This window comes from Aegilops tauschii, chromosome 5, assembly GCF_002575655.3.
Source record: "Aegilops tauschii subsp. strangulata cultivar AL8/78 chromosome 5, Aet v6.0, whole genome shotgun sequence".
NCBI lineage: Eukaryota > Viridiplantae > Streptophyta > Magnoliopsida > Poales > Poaceae > Aegilops > Aegilops tauschii.
The window spans coordinates 571,942,183-571,956,979 of record NC_053039.3 but is presented as its reverse complement, the minus strand read 5'-3'; the positions used below and the strand labels follow the sequence as shown (position 1 = coordinate 571,956,979).

General features: G+C 48.7%; 1 protein-coding gene across 1 annotated transcript; it reads right to left on the bottom strand.

Moving 5' to 3' along the window:
- Window positions 1-339: 339 nt before the first annotated feature.
- On the bottom strand, window positions 340-13,288 carry LOC109787171 (uncharacterized). The gene is made up of 3 exons (XM_020345727.3): window positions 12,097-13,288; window positions 10,605-10,695; window positions 340-819 (listed from the first exon to the last, which is right to left on the bottom strand). Exons 1-2 carry the CDS (start codon window positions 13,223-13,225, stop codon window positions 10,652-10,654), a joined length of 1,173 nt encoding a protein of 390 aa, XP_020201316.1. The 5' UTR covers window positions 13,226-13,288; the 3' UTR covers window positions 340-819; window positions 10,605-10,651.
- Between the last annotated feature and the right edge of the window lie 1,509 nt (window positions 13,289-14,797).

The window sequence follows — 14,797 nt, the reverse complement described above, 5'->3', positions numbered from 1 at the left end:
GTTCCGCATATTAAGTTTAATATGACCCAAAATAATTGTTGTTGTTGTCTACACAGCATCAAGTAGTACGTATACTTTCATGACTGCTTTGATGATAATAAATCAGTAAACATATATAGTCATCCAATTTTGATCATGTGTTGGATATTAATAAGTATTAAATATGCATAGTGGCCTGGCCAAAAGCCCAAAACTGGAGAAATTAGACTTCACATAAAGCATAGCTATAAATAATACTCCCTCCGATCCATATGGATTTTGATCATGCGTTGGATATTATGCAGCAGCAGCATCATAATCAAGGGCTAGGAAAAAAAAGCACATGCAACAGCAGACGGCTAAAACAGCAATGTGATTCAGAGTTTCAGACACCAGCTTGATCATAATACAAATTCAAGTCATAATAGCATCACTGCAGCAATGATACCTTTTCGACACAAAGTTTCATCTAATAAGAATATAACAACATGCATGTACACACACCGCCATAAATGGCGTCATGGAACAAAACACAAGCAGTGATTTAAATTTCATATCCCGATATGACACAACGGGCACATAAGCAAACAGTGACGCAACCGACACTTTGACTGCCTGCCACAAAACGTCCTGCAAGCATAAAAAAATGATCGACGAGATTACTGACAGGGCCAATACTTTGTCTTCAACCAGTTTTTTTTTTTTGCGAGATATGTCTTCAAGCAGTTGACTAGTGTCCACACAAGACCCCACATGCACATCATGCAGAATGGAAGGACCACAATGGAGCAAAACAAATCCACTTCCGCAGATCAGCCACCAGAATGTAATTCTAGGTACCTGTGGAGCAATCAGTTTAATCAATCAAATCAATTTGTACGCAGAGGCTGTTAAAATTATATCTCACAATTTTTGTATGACTCAAACAGTAAAAGTTGGCTTCACTAGTATTATGGACTTGAACCAAAAGCTCCAGTTGTGGATCCCCTCAGCATTAACACAATGCCAACAATATAGACATAAAGAAGCGATAGGTGATTTGTAGAATAGTGGCATGCTAGGAAATTCTGATGCCGCCATCAAGTTTTTGCCTACATTTGATCTTAGTATAGGCTAAATATTAGTGGTTAAAATAAGTCCATTAGAGGGGAATTCTGAACAGCCTAGCTTTATCAAATCATTTTGGAACATTCTTTGTTATCATGGGCATATGAGGGGTTCATTGAGTAGAAAAGGAGAAACATTTGGATTTGAGAACGTAATCGTACTTTTCAGATATGTACGAGCTAGCTATTTGCTAACAGATCAAATTTAACAAAATACATGCAGTAGAAGCCTCAAGAAAATGATCGTGCATCATCCTATCAGTACATACAATTCCTTTAATCTACAAATATGTCATCTTTTTTGCTCTGTACACCAGAAAAAAATACTGCCTACCACTTTTAAGAGAAAAGTCCACATTTCAACCCCAAACTAACCATACAGCCCTCATCTTCAAAACCGGTCACATTAAACCCTCATCTTACCACGTAGTTCAAAAGACAACCCTTGACTAGCTTTTGGGCTGGTCAAACCGGTTTTGACCAAGTCAATGTTGATGTGGCATTGTAGTAAGCATATATTGTATAATTTAATAAAGGAGTGGTGGGTCCAACATGTCAGTCTAATATGCTTCTTCCTCCACTATCCGGTGTACTCCCTCCATTCCTAAATGTAAGTCTTTGTAGAGATTTTAATCTGGACTACATACGCATCAAAATGAGTGAATCTACCCTCTAAAATATGTCTATATTCATCCGTATGTGGTCCATATTCAAATCTCTAGAAACACTCATATTTAGGAACGGAGAGAGTAGTATATAATCCGGCAGTCTCTTAGACTTCTCACCTCCATCATGAAGTGCACGCCCTCCCATCCCCATGTCTCGTTGCTCTGCTCTATTCCGCCGCCTAACCTCGTCCAACTCCGGCCAGCAATTGCCGCCGGAGTAGACGGAAATCGGTGCCTCCAACAACCATGTCGTAATTGCCTCGTCGCTGCGAACGCCCCGGCCACCCAACGGACGTAAGTGACCATGGGAGCGTTGACCCCAACGACAACTGCGCTGCCTTGTCGTCTTTGTCGGTGCCAAAACCGGCGGATATCAGGTAGGGGGTCCCGAGCTGTGGATCTTAGATCGATGGGGAACAGGAGAACACAGGGACGGTATTTACGCAGGTTCGGGCCCTCTCGAAGAGGTAAAACCCTACGCCCTGCTTGATTGTATTGATATGTATATGACGGTTACAGAGTCGATCTACCACGAGATCAGATGAACTAAACCTTAGGTGAGTAGGATGATGGTTCTTCTAGCCTCTACGGACTAAACCCTCTGGTTTATATAGACACCAGGGGTACCTAGGGTTACACATGGTCAGTTATCATTACGGAATAAACACGCCATCTTGACTTGGAGGATACGCCAAGGCTTTAGAGGTTTCCTTCTTGAATACGGAGTTGTTTGTAGTTTGGCCCTTCAACAACAGATCCAGAGTGGCCCACCTAACCGGCCAATCAAAGATGGGCCGGTAGCCCGAGGACCCCTTAGTCTCGGCAGTTTAAGATTCCTTCGTCTCGGACGTTGTGCCGGAAGGTCGCTATGATTTCCTGGCCGCTATAGTCCGCCATCCTGTTTTTGACAAGGAGGAATTTGGCCCAGAAGTGGTGGACCGTTTCGTCGGGATGTTGCTTTACATACATCAGATCCCATATGCCGGGTCTCCCCGACTTACTTGGGGAGTACTCGACATGGGGGGTGGGTGGCAAAAAATTGCATGTCAAAAGGTTGCGAGTCCGGAGCCTTGGCAGCTGTGTCTTGCACCATCGCGGAATCCGGCGCGCCAGGCTTGGGATCCGGACTGTCGACCGGGCACGGTCGCATGGACTCAAGGTCACGCGCTGAATCGGGGCTTGATCCCGGGCTCTTTTCGAGACGAAAATCAGATTCTGAGCTAGAGGCTTGGACCTGATGGTCGGAAATCCGAACATAATCCGTATTCAACTCCGGTGATCGTGAGGGGGAGCCTTCGACCAAATCTTCGACGATGGCGACCAGGTGTGTGATAGGCGTGGCGTAAATTTCCCTAAAGTCGGGTCTATGCCCAATCTGGTCATAGACCGAGGATCGGCCGTCAGAAATCCCCATGGCTTGAATCCGGTTTAATATCTCGTTTGATGACGAAAGGTCAGCTGCGTCCATGCCCTTGGAGTATTTGGGGTCGACCCGTAGTATTGTTGTTCCCGGGGCGTTCGAAGTCGCGTCCGGATAGTATACGGCCGAAGCAGATTCGGTCGCATCGTCTGGACCGGGCTTTAAGGCCGGACCCAAGGTGGAGGCAGTCTCAGCTGTGGGGTTTGTCGTTCCCGAAGTCGAGGCGTCGGGATTTGCGGGCTCTTCAAGGGGAGCCGAAAACTTTGTCAGAATAAGATCTCCCCGGGAGTTGGCGACAAACTCTAGGTTCCCAAACCTTGATCTCCTGATCGGGGGTAAAACTTTCGACCTAGCCGAGGTGGCCGGTCGGATCGGCGTGCAACACAATGCTGCCGAATGCGAAGATCTGTCCGGGGACGAAAACATCCCTGTTGCGGACGCCATTGCTGATGACTAGGCGAGCCATCGATCCTTCGGAGGTCACACAGCGGAACTCTCAATGAAAGCACCAATGTCGGTGTCAAAATCGGCGGATCTCAGGTAGGGGGTCCCGAGTTGTGGATCTTAGATCGATGGGAACATGAGAACACACAGACGGTATTTACCCAGGTTCGGGCCCTCTCGAAGAGGTAAAACCCTACGTCCTGCTTGATTGTATTGATATGTATATGACGGTTACAGAGTCGATCTACCACGAGATCAGATGAACTAAACCCTAGGTGAGTAGGATGATGGTTCTTCTAGCCTCTACGGACTAAACCCTCTGGTTTATATAGACAGCAAGGGTGCCTAGGGTTACACATGGTCAGTTATATCGTTACGGAATAAACACGCCAACTTGACTTGGAGGATACGCCAAGGCTTTAGAGGCTTCCTTCTTGAATACAGAGTTGTTTGTAGTTCGGCCCTTTAGCAACGGATCCAGAGCGGCCCACCTATCCGGCCCATAAGAGATAGGCCGGCAGCCCAAGGACCCCTTAGTCCAGGACTCCCTCAGTCTTCATCGACTACGATGAGCACTCGTGGATGCGATCTCCGCACCTCGACAAACCGGACAAGCCCACCCCAGGGGGGTGACAGCAGCAGCACCTCAACGGCGACGGGGGCAGCAGCAGCAGTACCTCAACAGCGGCGGGAGCAGTAGCAACCACAGCTCACCGGGGGCAGCTAAAGAAGTAGCAGCAGCTCGCCCAGGTTAGCAGCAGCAGCATCTCGCCGGCGGCAACAGAAGAAGGAACAACAGCTCACCCAGGTTAGCAGTAGCAGCAGCTCACCGGCGGCAGCAGCTGTAGCAGCTTGTCAGGGTTGCGGTTAAGGAGAAGAGGGGGGAGAAAAGAAGGGACCTGGCGGTGGTGTGGCAGCGCTGCTGGTCTTCGGTCACCGGCGGCGGAGGTGGTGCAGCGGCGGACCATAGCGTACTAGGTGACCCAAGCGGCAGCGAGATTGGGTTGGGGCTGGGGTGAACGAACAAAGAGACAGAGGTAGAGAGGGGTCTAGGTTAGAATATGTGTGTGTGTGGCTGCTGACTTGGCTGCCTAGTCAGTTTTCACTCGGTCAAAACCGGTTTGACTAGCCTAAAACTAAGTCAAAGGTTGTCTTTTGAACTACGTGATAAGTTGAGGGTGTAATGTGACTGGTTTTGAATATAAGGGTTGTAAACCGAACCGACTGGTTAGTTCGGGATTGAAATGTGGACTTTTCTCCACTTTTAATGATAATAGGTTAGTCAAAGATGCAATTCATGATGAAATATTTAGGGTGAATCTAGCCATATGCCATTTTGACCATCTATTTAATATGAAGTGTTGAAACATGATCGAATGTGAGAAAATAGACTGCCACAAAGCATAGCTACATGCCTACACATACACATTCTGAGACATGCTGAGAAAATGGCATAGCTATGAACCCGTATAAATAAACTATAAAGTAAATGAGAGGAAACAAAAGATCCATAACCAAGAAAAGTAATCAAAGGCAATGTTAGCAAATGGTACAAGTTAAACAGTAGAGAGCTCCATAAAGCACATGAAAAAGGATGTATTTAGTTATACTACCACTAAACATGACAGCATTCGATGAAAAAGGGTTCCCCTGCTTTATATTATAAAGCAACGGCCACGACAAAAGCATGGTAGCAAGGTTACGTCCAGCGGACCACAGCAAACACACACAAAGTAGTACGAGGGACAAAGGTCTTGCTGGCGGATCAGCACAAGAAGCCCCAAAAGCATAAACGAAATCTAGGCTGGCTTTGGTGGAGGCGGCGGAAGTAGCGGTGGGAGCGGTGGCGTGAGCCAGGATGCGGAGGAGCGGAGCGCGGCGATTGTCCTGTCGATGTAGATGCGGTCATGGCGCTTGCTAAGCGGCCTCCAGAGCTGTAGAAAGCCACACAATTTGTAAATTGCGTCAGTCACATGCAGCGGGATAATATGCCCAGTCACCAGCTTATTACGGACATTCCATAATGTCCATAAGAGCGACCCCACCAACACCCATAAGGAGGGTTGCTCAATACTAGGAAATGTGAGCACCTCCGCAAACATATCTGGGATGTTGTCATCGCACCAACCGCCACCCACCGTCTCACGAAGGCAGCTCCACAAAAATCTTCCCGAGGGGCACACAAAGAAGATGTGGTTCGAGTCCTCAGGGACCGAACAAAGGGGGCATAGCCCGTCGGAAGGGCCGTTGCGCTTAAGAACCTCCGTGCCGAAGGGTAGGCAGCCCCTAACTAACTGCCACATGAAGATCCTAATCTTCAGTGGCAGTTTAATCTCCCAAAGGAGATTAAGCTCTATCGGGCCTGGGGTGGTGAGGATCGCCCGATAAAGAGATTTAGTGGAAAATCGACATGTCGGCTCGAGGTCCCACTGCGTCGAATCCGGCCCAAGCGTCGGGGTGTGGAGAGCCACACAGGCGATAAGGTCATCCCAGAGGTCCCGTTCTATGGGACCGAAGGTATGCCGGAATGCGATGCAGCCTAGATCATGCAGGGCAGCCACGACGGTGAGGTTAGGATCCACACATATGTTGAACGGTGGTTGAAATCGGATGGCGAAAGGTTGGGGGCCGGACCATCGGTCTAACCAAAAGAGGGTGGTGGTACCAGCACCAACCGAAATGGAAGAGTCGATGCGGAGGACCGGCAATAGCTGAATGATCGTTTGCCAGAACTGGGAGCCCCCGATTTCTGCGCAAACGCTAGGCCCTGGCCACGCAAGTATTTTGCGTTGATGATATCCAACCAGAGCCCGCCCTCCCCTGAAGTAATCCTCCATAGCCACTTGGAAAGGAGTGCAATGTTCATCTGCTTGGATGAGATAATGCCCAAGCCACCCTGGTCCTTTGGTTTGCAAATCTCCGACCATTTCACCATGTGGTACTTCTGCTTATTATCCTTTCCCGCCCAGAAGAACCTCGACTAGTACTTAGCTATATCTTGATGAAGGGATTCGTTCAAACTATAGAATCCCATGGGGTACATAAGCAAGCTGGTCATCGAAGAGTTGATTGGAATGAACCGAGCTGCCTTGGAGAGCCAGCTCCCTTGCCACGACTTAACCCGATATTGGACCTTGGACACCGTCGGTCAAAGGTCCTTTCCTAATATACAGGTGTCACTAACGGGCATACCAAGGTAAGTCGTCGGGAAGGAGCCCAGTCGGTTGGCGATTCGCCATTTCTCCTCCTCGGGTTATCCCAAGACCATCACCTCACTCTTGTTGAAGTTGACCGTTAGGCCGGACATCTCCTAAAAGCATAGTAACAAGAACTTGAGGTGTTGGATGTCTGCGTCCGACCTCTCCACCATCAAGATCGTGTCATCCGCGTATTGGAGGTGGGTGAGACCCCCTCCCGCGAGCAGGTGCACGCAAATACCCTTGATATGACCTGCTCGCTTGGCCGAGTCTAAAATTGCCGCGAGGGCATCAACCACCAAGTTGAATAAAAAGGGGGAGAGCGGGTCCCCTTGACGCACCCCTTGCGCCGTTTGGAAGTAAGGGCATACTTCCCCATTGATGTTAACGGCCGACCGGCCACTCATCACAAGCTGCATGACCCTCCCGGTCCAGTGGGGGTCAAAACCCATCCTCCTAACACCTCCCGACGGAAGGACCAATGGACCATATCGAGGCTTTATGGAAGTCGATCTTGAAGAAGACCTCTTTGAGATGTTTCCTCTTCACTTCATGAATAACCCCATGGAGTACCAGGATCCCATCCAAGATATACCAAACCTTAATGAACGCGGACTGGTTCAGGTGGGTGATTTTGGAAGCTAGAAGGGTTGCCCTATTGGCGTACCCTTTAGCAAGAATCCGAAAATATCACATTGATCACTGTGATAGGCACCTTAGGGATCAGAGAGATGATACCATAGTTCAACCGGGTCAGGTCGAGCACGCCTTGAGCGAATTCCCTAAAAAACGCAAGGATTTGGTGTTTAATAGCATGCCAGAACACCTGGAAGAACCGGACCGGGAGACTATCCGGTCCCTGGGCCGACGCGGGATTCATCCCTTTTATTATGGAAGCCACCTCTTTTTCTGAGAATTCCGCCAACAACATCCCATTCTGTTCCTGCGAGACTCGTTGGGGCCCCTCCCAGATAGAGTCAGCAAACGCTGTGCCGCCACGATCTCTTGCGGCAAACATGGCTTTATAAAAGCCATCCACATGAGTCCCGAATCTCGTCCGGATCTTGGATCAACCGATCCCCTTTCCAAAGAAGGGGAATGGTACATCTATGACGCCAGCCATTGGCAATCGCCTGGAAGTACGATGTGTTTGCGTCCCCGAATAGGATCCAATTAATGGAACCTCGTTAGCGCCAATATTCCTCCTCCTTGCGATAGATTTCCAGCAAGTCGTCTTCTAAGCTATAGCGGAGAGCCCATTCCTCCGGGGGGAGGCATGCAGTGTCGGCCTTCAGGTCCAAAACCCGAATCTCCTCGAGAAGGGCCCCCTTCTGGATCTTGAGGTCCCGTCCCACATTGGCACCCCAGCCCTTCATGAACTGTCTAGATCGCTTGGCCAAGAAGTGCCACTCGTCCACAACCGACATCTGACGATGTGGCTCCAACCGCGCGGCCATACAGTGACTATTCACCGCCTCAATGAACCCGGGTTGCCGGAGCCAATAGGACACGAAGAGGAACCGCGGGGGCGGCCGAGGTCGGTCATCACTCGAGGAAAGAAGTAGGGGTACATGGTCCGAGCCGATGCGGGTGATGGCCTGCAGGCACGCAAGTGGGAACCGAAGTTCCCACTCCGGGGACATTAACACTCGGTCCAGGACTCTCTGAGTCGGGTCCAACTGACGATTTGTCCATGTAAACCTCGCCCCAACCATATCCAACTCTCGTATACTGAGATCAGCGATCAAATCATTGAAACGCTGCATGCCCGGGCCGTCGATCCGGGCATTATTCTTATCAGACGAAGCTCTAATGAGGTTGAAGTCACCTCCTATGATGACCAGGAGACAGGCGGCCGATACTTCCGTGTGGACCTTGTTGAGGAAAGATTGGGATCGCCTATGGTCCGTGGGCCCATACACCACGATCACTTCCCACTTGAAGTTGATCGTTCTTTCCCAGACCTCCATGCCCACGAGGAACTCGCGCCAGTCCATGGATCCAACCTCGAAGGTCGCATCCTTCACACCTAGAAGGATGCCCCCAGAGTGTCCAGCCACTCCACTAGAAGGCAGCCAGTGCCAGGCAAACAAGTGCCTACTTAGACCTTCCAGTTCTGCTAAGGAGAACTCAAGTCTCATAGTCTCCTGAACAGCAACGATGTCTATGTTCTCCTCTCTCATGTATTCGACAAGTTGCCTGCAGCGGCCCTCGTTCCCGAAGCCCCGCAGGTTCCAAAAGAGAGCAAGCATCTAGTCGACCAAGGGGTCCTCCCTAGACCCCCACAGTGGTGGACGGCTAAGCGCGCGACGGAGTTGGGCAGTACGAGACCTAGTGTGGCCCCGGACCTCGTCCGGAGGAAGAGGGTCGGGCATCCCACGGACCGGGGGCCAAGGCGTGTTGGGAGCCACCTCCAAGGATTCCTAAGTGGCCCTCGCTCTAGCCATCACGAGGCAACCCTCCAGTACCTCCTTGGCCTGGATGGCCGCGATCTACTCCAGGGCAGGGCCTTTCTCCCCTCGAAAAACAATGGCGGAGTCCACCGCAATTTTGGCTAAATGGCCGAGAGGCACACCCGCCAGGACAGAGAAGTCGGGCACATCATCATCAGTCAAAGCAGGAACAGAAGACAGCGAATGAGACGGACCTAGGTCGAGCTTGCGTGTCGCGACACGCCACAGAGCCTTCCCCACCGCGTTGGGCGAGCCACCAGACGAGCGCTCTTACGCGTCAGCATGGCAGGCGACGAAGATGAGCATGGACGCCCCTTGCCGCGTGAAGGACGACTCGGCGGCGCCACCGCCGCCGGCGCTGTAGACACCAGAGCCGCCGAAGGAGGGACCGGCGGGGCAGGCAAGGAGACCGCCGCGGCCACGGGCAACGCCAGCTGTGGCGAGGACGGGGGGCAGACGTCGAGGCAGACGCTGCTGGTGTCACTCTCGGCCCCCAAGCAACCACCCACATCGCCGATGGGGCCGGAGGGCTCGGGAGAGGCATGGAGCAAGGCGACCGAGGCGCCAAAGAGGAAGGACCGACTCCTCCTCCAGGAGTGCAGTAATCGCGATAAGTCATCCACCCCTAGGTCTTCTGTGGGCGCCGCCGGTCCCGCACCCCGCGACGAGCCACTGGGAGCCCATCTGGCCCCGGGGACTCGTCGGCGTCGTCCTCGCACCAGGCGAGCTGGAGTGGTCCCGACGAGAGCCATCTCGGCCGTCACCATCTGCACCTACGGACCCATTCATAGAGCGCGCCTGGCCATCGGGCGGACCAGATGCATCCGCAGTAACATGACAACATTCTCATCTATGAGCAGAGATGAACATATGCCTAGAAAGGGTAAGGATCCTAAGGCATCAGTCATCTGAGGGGCTGGAGGGAGAAGAACCTGCACTAACAGAAGGAACTGGGGGAGTACTAAGGAAGGGGTAACCAAAATCAAGGTAGCTGGATGGACAGGGACATGGAAGGTAAGGAAAGAGCACATCCATTGGAGTGGGGGTAGAACATCAGCAAATAAAAGAGAAGGTAGGTGGGCAAAGGCATGAGGAAGAGAATGGAGAGCTGCTTATGAAGGGGTGAGGAAGCAGGGTGTCAAGAAAAGATCAAATATGCAGTCTGCCATGAAAGCGTGACAAGAGGTGGCCAAGTGGGTGGGCAACAACTAAGCAAAGAGTTGTAGAGAAAGTCTTTGACTCCTCTCATGTACTTGAGAAATGGCAATAAAAGGGAAACTAATACATTTTTCTTAAGAGCTCAACTACCCCAACCTACATGTAGAAGATAGGCTTACCTGCTCAACTAGTACATCACAATAGCATATCTAACAGGGCAATCATCTTATGTGTTGTGCAAAATACCAGCTCCACCACCAATGCATGTTTCTGCAAACGTAAACTTTCAAATGATCAATGAAAAGCCAAACATACATGATACGACATCACAATATTTAGATAAACTCAGTAACTCAGAGTTGTAGTTTAAAAAAAACTTTGAGACAATATTACGAAAAGGTAAACAAAACCAGACCTACTGACAAATTTACTGAATATTTCAAAAACAAACTGATTATGTAAAAATGAAGATGCACACTCGAACTATTACCTTGTGTGGATAGACAACTTATCAAGAATTTATTAAGCTCACTCCACACAAAATTGGAAAAACAAAAAAAATATTTATGCCAATAAATCTTAGTAACAAAAGTGAACAAGACTATTCAGATATAATTAATCTTCAAATAAATTTAGCCTGAAAAGAACAAGCTAATAAATCCTAGCAACAAAAGTGATTGAGATTATTCATTATTCAGATTTAGATTATCTTTTTCGAGTAAATTTGGCTTGAAAAATGAAATGAAATTATTAGTTTTCCCAGGTACCTTGCTACTCAAAGCAGGGACTCCCCTAAAAGTGATAAAATGAACTATCATATGCAAATTTCAAACAAAAGCATCATAATGAATTTAAGATTAGTAGCATGGTCAGAGATAACAATATTGAACGAAAGAAATAGAACTAGCTTTAAGCTTCCAATGTACATATTGAGCTACCTACTTGACATTTCAGTTTGTTCAAGCAAGTTTTCATGGAGTTGTCTTCAACTTCACACTGTTGTAGTATCTTATCTTGAGAGAGAAACTGCACAGCAGCTATACGCTTAAACGACCATTATACAGTTCTTGCATATGTCAATACGCATGCAACAGTCAAATTTAGTTCGATTATTACAAAAAGAGTTTGCCAATCCGTGTATTCATTATTTTATTGTATGGATATTCATGTCATAAAGTGAAATATAGTTTGCTAGCTCTGACTTGAACCACAAGTATTACAAAATGGCTAAAGTGATTAGCCTGAAAGGAACAAGCTAATAATCCTAGCAACAAAAGTGATTGAGCTACCTATACTTGTAGTAAAGAATGTTCATGTAGTAAAGTGAAATATAGTTTGCTAGCTCTGACTTGAACCACAAGTATTACAAAATGGCTAACTGTAGGTCAATTGAGCTGACCGCCTGAACATAAAATAAAATAGATAGCACTAACATGTATTTTCTAGATCATAATCATTACATAAACAGCACCGTGCAAGCATCAGAATAGAACACTAGAGAACATCATCACAATATTTTGAAAGGTCATCAAGCAGCAAAAGAAAAAGAAGTAATATGTCACTGCTTAAAATTGTTAGCTTAACACGAAAGGGTGTGCATGGCAATTCCTTCAATCAATTATCGAAAATCAACTTAGTTTTTTATACCCATGATGTAAAGCATGCTATTACCTGCAGCGTAGACACTTTCGAATAAGTGAAAGTAACCAAAGGTGGTGTTTCGCAAGAGTTCCTCAAACTTCAATGACTTAAGCTGCATCGTGAAGATACGACCACGGAGACCAACACCTGTCCACATGAGAGCCGTGTCATTGTCTTCGGCATACGCTAGTATCATTAGGGACCGTCTCGCCTCTACATCCTCCGGAGGAAGTAACCTATCAATTTCAATAGTTTTTTCCAGCACCCATGAAGTAACACCATCAGAATCGGTCTTCCTCTTCCACAATTGGGCATTGAAGCCTGACAAAAAGATGAAACCAAGCCCACCGCCATCTGCCCGTATAACTGAGAAGAAGAAACTGCCGCTCCCTAAATCCAAGCACGCAGGCACAGGTATCAAGGATAGCCTCTTCCTATCAAGATCAAACTCAAGAATCTCATCCGATTTGAGCAACCAGTAAATGAAATCCCCAACCATCACAGCAGTCTTGTTGACAGAAACTATGGCATGCTTGGATGGAAGCGGTGTCGAGATGGGATCGCCCCACGCACCAGTTTCCGACGAGTAAACGTAGGCAATCGCTTCTGTAATTTGTCCCTCCTCACCATCAGTTCCTACCAAGACCACCTGGAAGTGGTCGTCGTCTCCGGCACCCGGAAGCACCGTCCCGCTGATCGGGGCTCCAGCAATTTTGAACCCCGGGGGAACGGCGACGCGGTGCCGGTCGCCGGTGACAGGGTCCCAGACCAGGACCTGCGTGTGCGCTCTGTTGAGGACTAGCACGAGGCCATGGCGGCATCCAACAAGGTCGTAGCAGTCGTCACCCTCGTTCCATCGCCAGGAGAGGCGTTCGGGTGGGACCCGATTTGGGGCGTCGAGGGAAGGCTCGAAGCGGGGCTCGAAGCGGCCCCTCAGCTCGATGCGGAAGAAACCGAGGAGGGGAGGGTTGCGGCGGTGGTGGCGGCGGAAGCGGCGTGAGAAGGCTGAGTCGGAGGCGACGCTGCGCCAGCGCTTGGAGACGAGGGATGCGCGGGGGAGGGAGGACGGCTGCGGCGGGAGGCGGAGGAGGATCTCCGGCAGCAGGTCGTCGTCGTCCAGCGGCGCCGGCGCCGCCGACGGCGAGCGGGCGTTGCTCATCTCGCCCTACTCGTGCGGCTGTGGGGGTGTGTGTGGTGGGCTGAGGGCCTGAGGCTCGTCTTGCCCTACTACTCATGCGGCTTCGGGGTGTGTGTGGTGGGCTGAGGGCCTGAGGCTCGTCTTGCCCTAGTGAATGAAACGTAGTGCGGGCCGTGAAAGCGACGACAAAGCCCACGACGATGGATTTTTCCCCTAAATTGTCTCAAAAAAAATCCCCTAAATTGTCTCAAAAAAAAATCCCCTAAAAAAATAAAGAAGAAGAATATAAGTTCTAAAAAAAAGTTGATCGACACTTTAACTCTCCGTCCCTTTTTTTATTTTACTTTTTGCGAGGAATATGAGAGTTTTATTCCATAATTAGAGGATTATAACCCAGAGGTAAAATTTCATCTATTTATGGGTTTCTCTGTGTAGCTAAACATGGGTGCTACATTTGTTGCGACTGCGATTTGCCGAATGATATGCAACTCTATTATGTTCCCGTCCAAGCTTCCAGGGAATAAACTCTCTTCCAACCATCAAACTTTTGATCTCCGTAGTTGCGTGGTGCCCATAGGTTGAACGCTTCAAGCTATCATCATCATCTGATAGAAGTGAACATCAAACAATCAGACTGACGCTAAAGGCCTGGAGATTTTTGCTCACCTGATCTCTGTGAAAAGGAAGGCCATCCATGAGACAATATTCCAAAGATCGCTCTCGACGGTTGGTGTCATAATTCTCTTCTCTAGTGACCTAAAGAGACCTAAAGCTGGTGACCAGTGGCACTACACTAGTGCAGAACCAGGCTTTAGCGCCGGTTCGTAAGACCCTTTAGTCCGGTTCTACAACCGGCACTAAAGAGTGGAGACTAAAGCCCCCCCCCCCCCCTTACTACAGGTTCGGCACGAACCGGCGCTAAAGTGCCACCACGTGGCACGAGCCAGGCCCGGGTGCTGGTAGACCATTAGTATGGGTTGGTAACACCAACCGGTACTAAATGTTTGGGGGTTTTGGTTTTATTTTTTATTTTTCCATTAATTTTGTGTTTTCCATTTAATTCTTTTTTGTTTGCTGGTATTTTAGGATACTACATACTGTACACGTTATGCATATATATAAATAGATTTTCTTGTAGAACCGCATATATATAAATATATATCATCGAATGTCTCACAACCACCACCATTAATTATTCACACATACACATGTATATATATATACAATTTCTCGTACATGTTGCCTTGGTGCCTTCGGAGCACGATGACAAGTGGTTCATGGGGGCGGTAGCGGGTAATAGTATTCTCCTTTGAGATCTATGACCCGGTCGAGCAAAAATCCCGTTATTTCCTCTTGAAGTGCTCGTATGCGCTCCGTTGGTAGGAGATCAATATCGATAATCATGTAAAAATTGTGAATAGTGTTTTGTGAAACGTACCCATTGCTGTCTATCAGATCTGCTCCTTTCGGACGCCATCATGCGAATGTTCTCGCAAACGTAGTATGCACACAGATCAGTCCCCGACGCCTGCTTCAGGGCCTTTACAAGAATGGAATTGAATCAGATAATGATTAATCAAGCATGATATATTT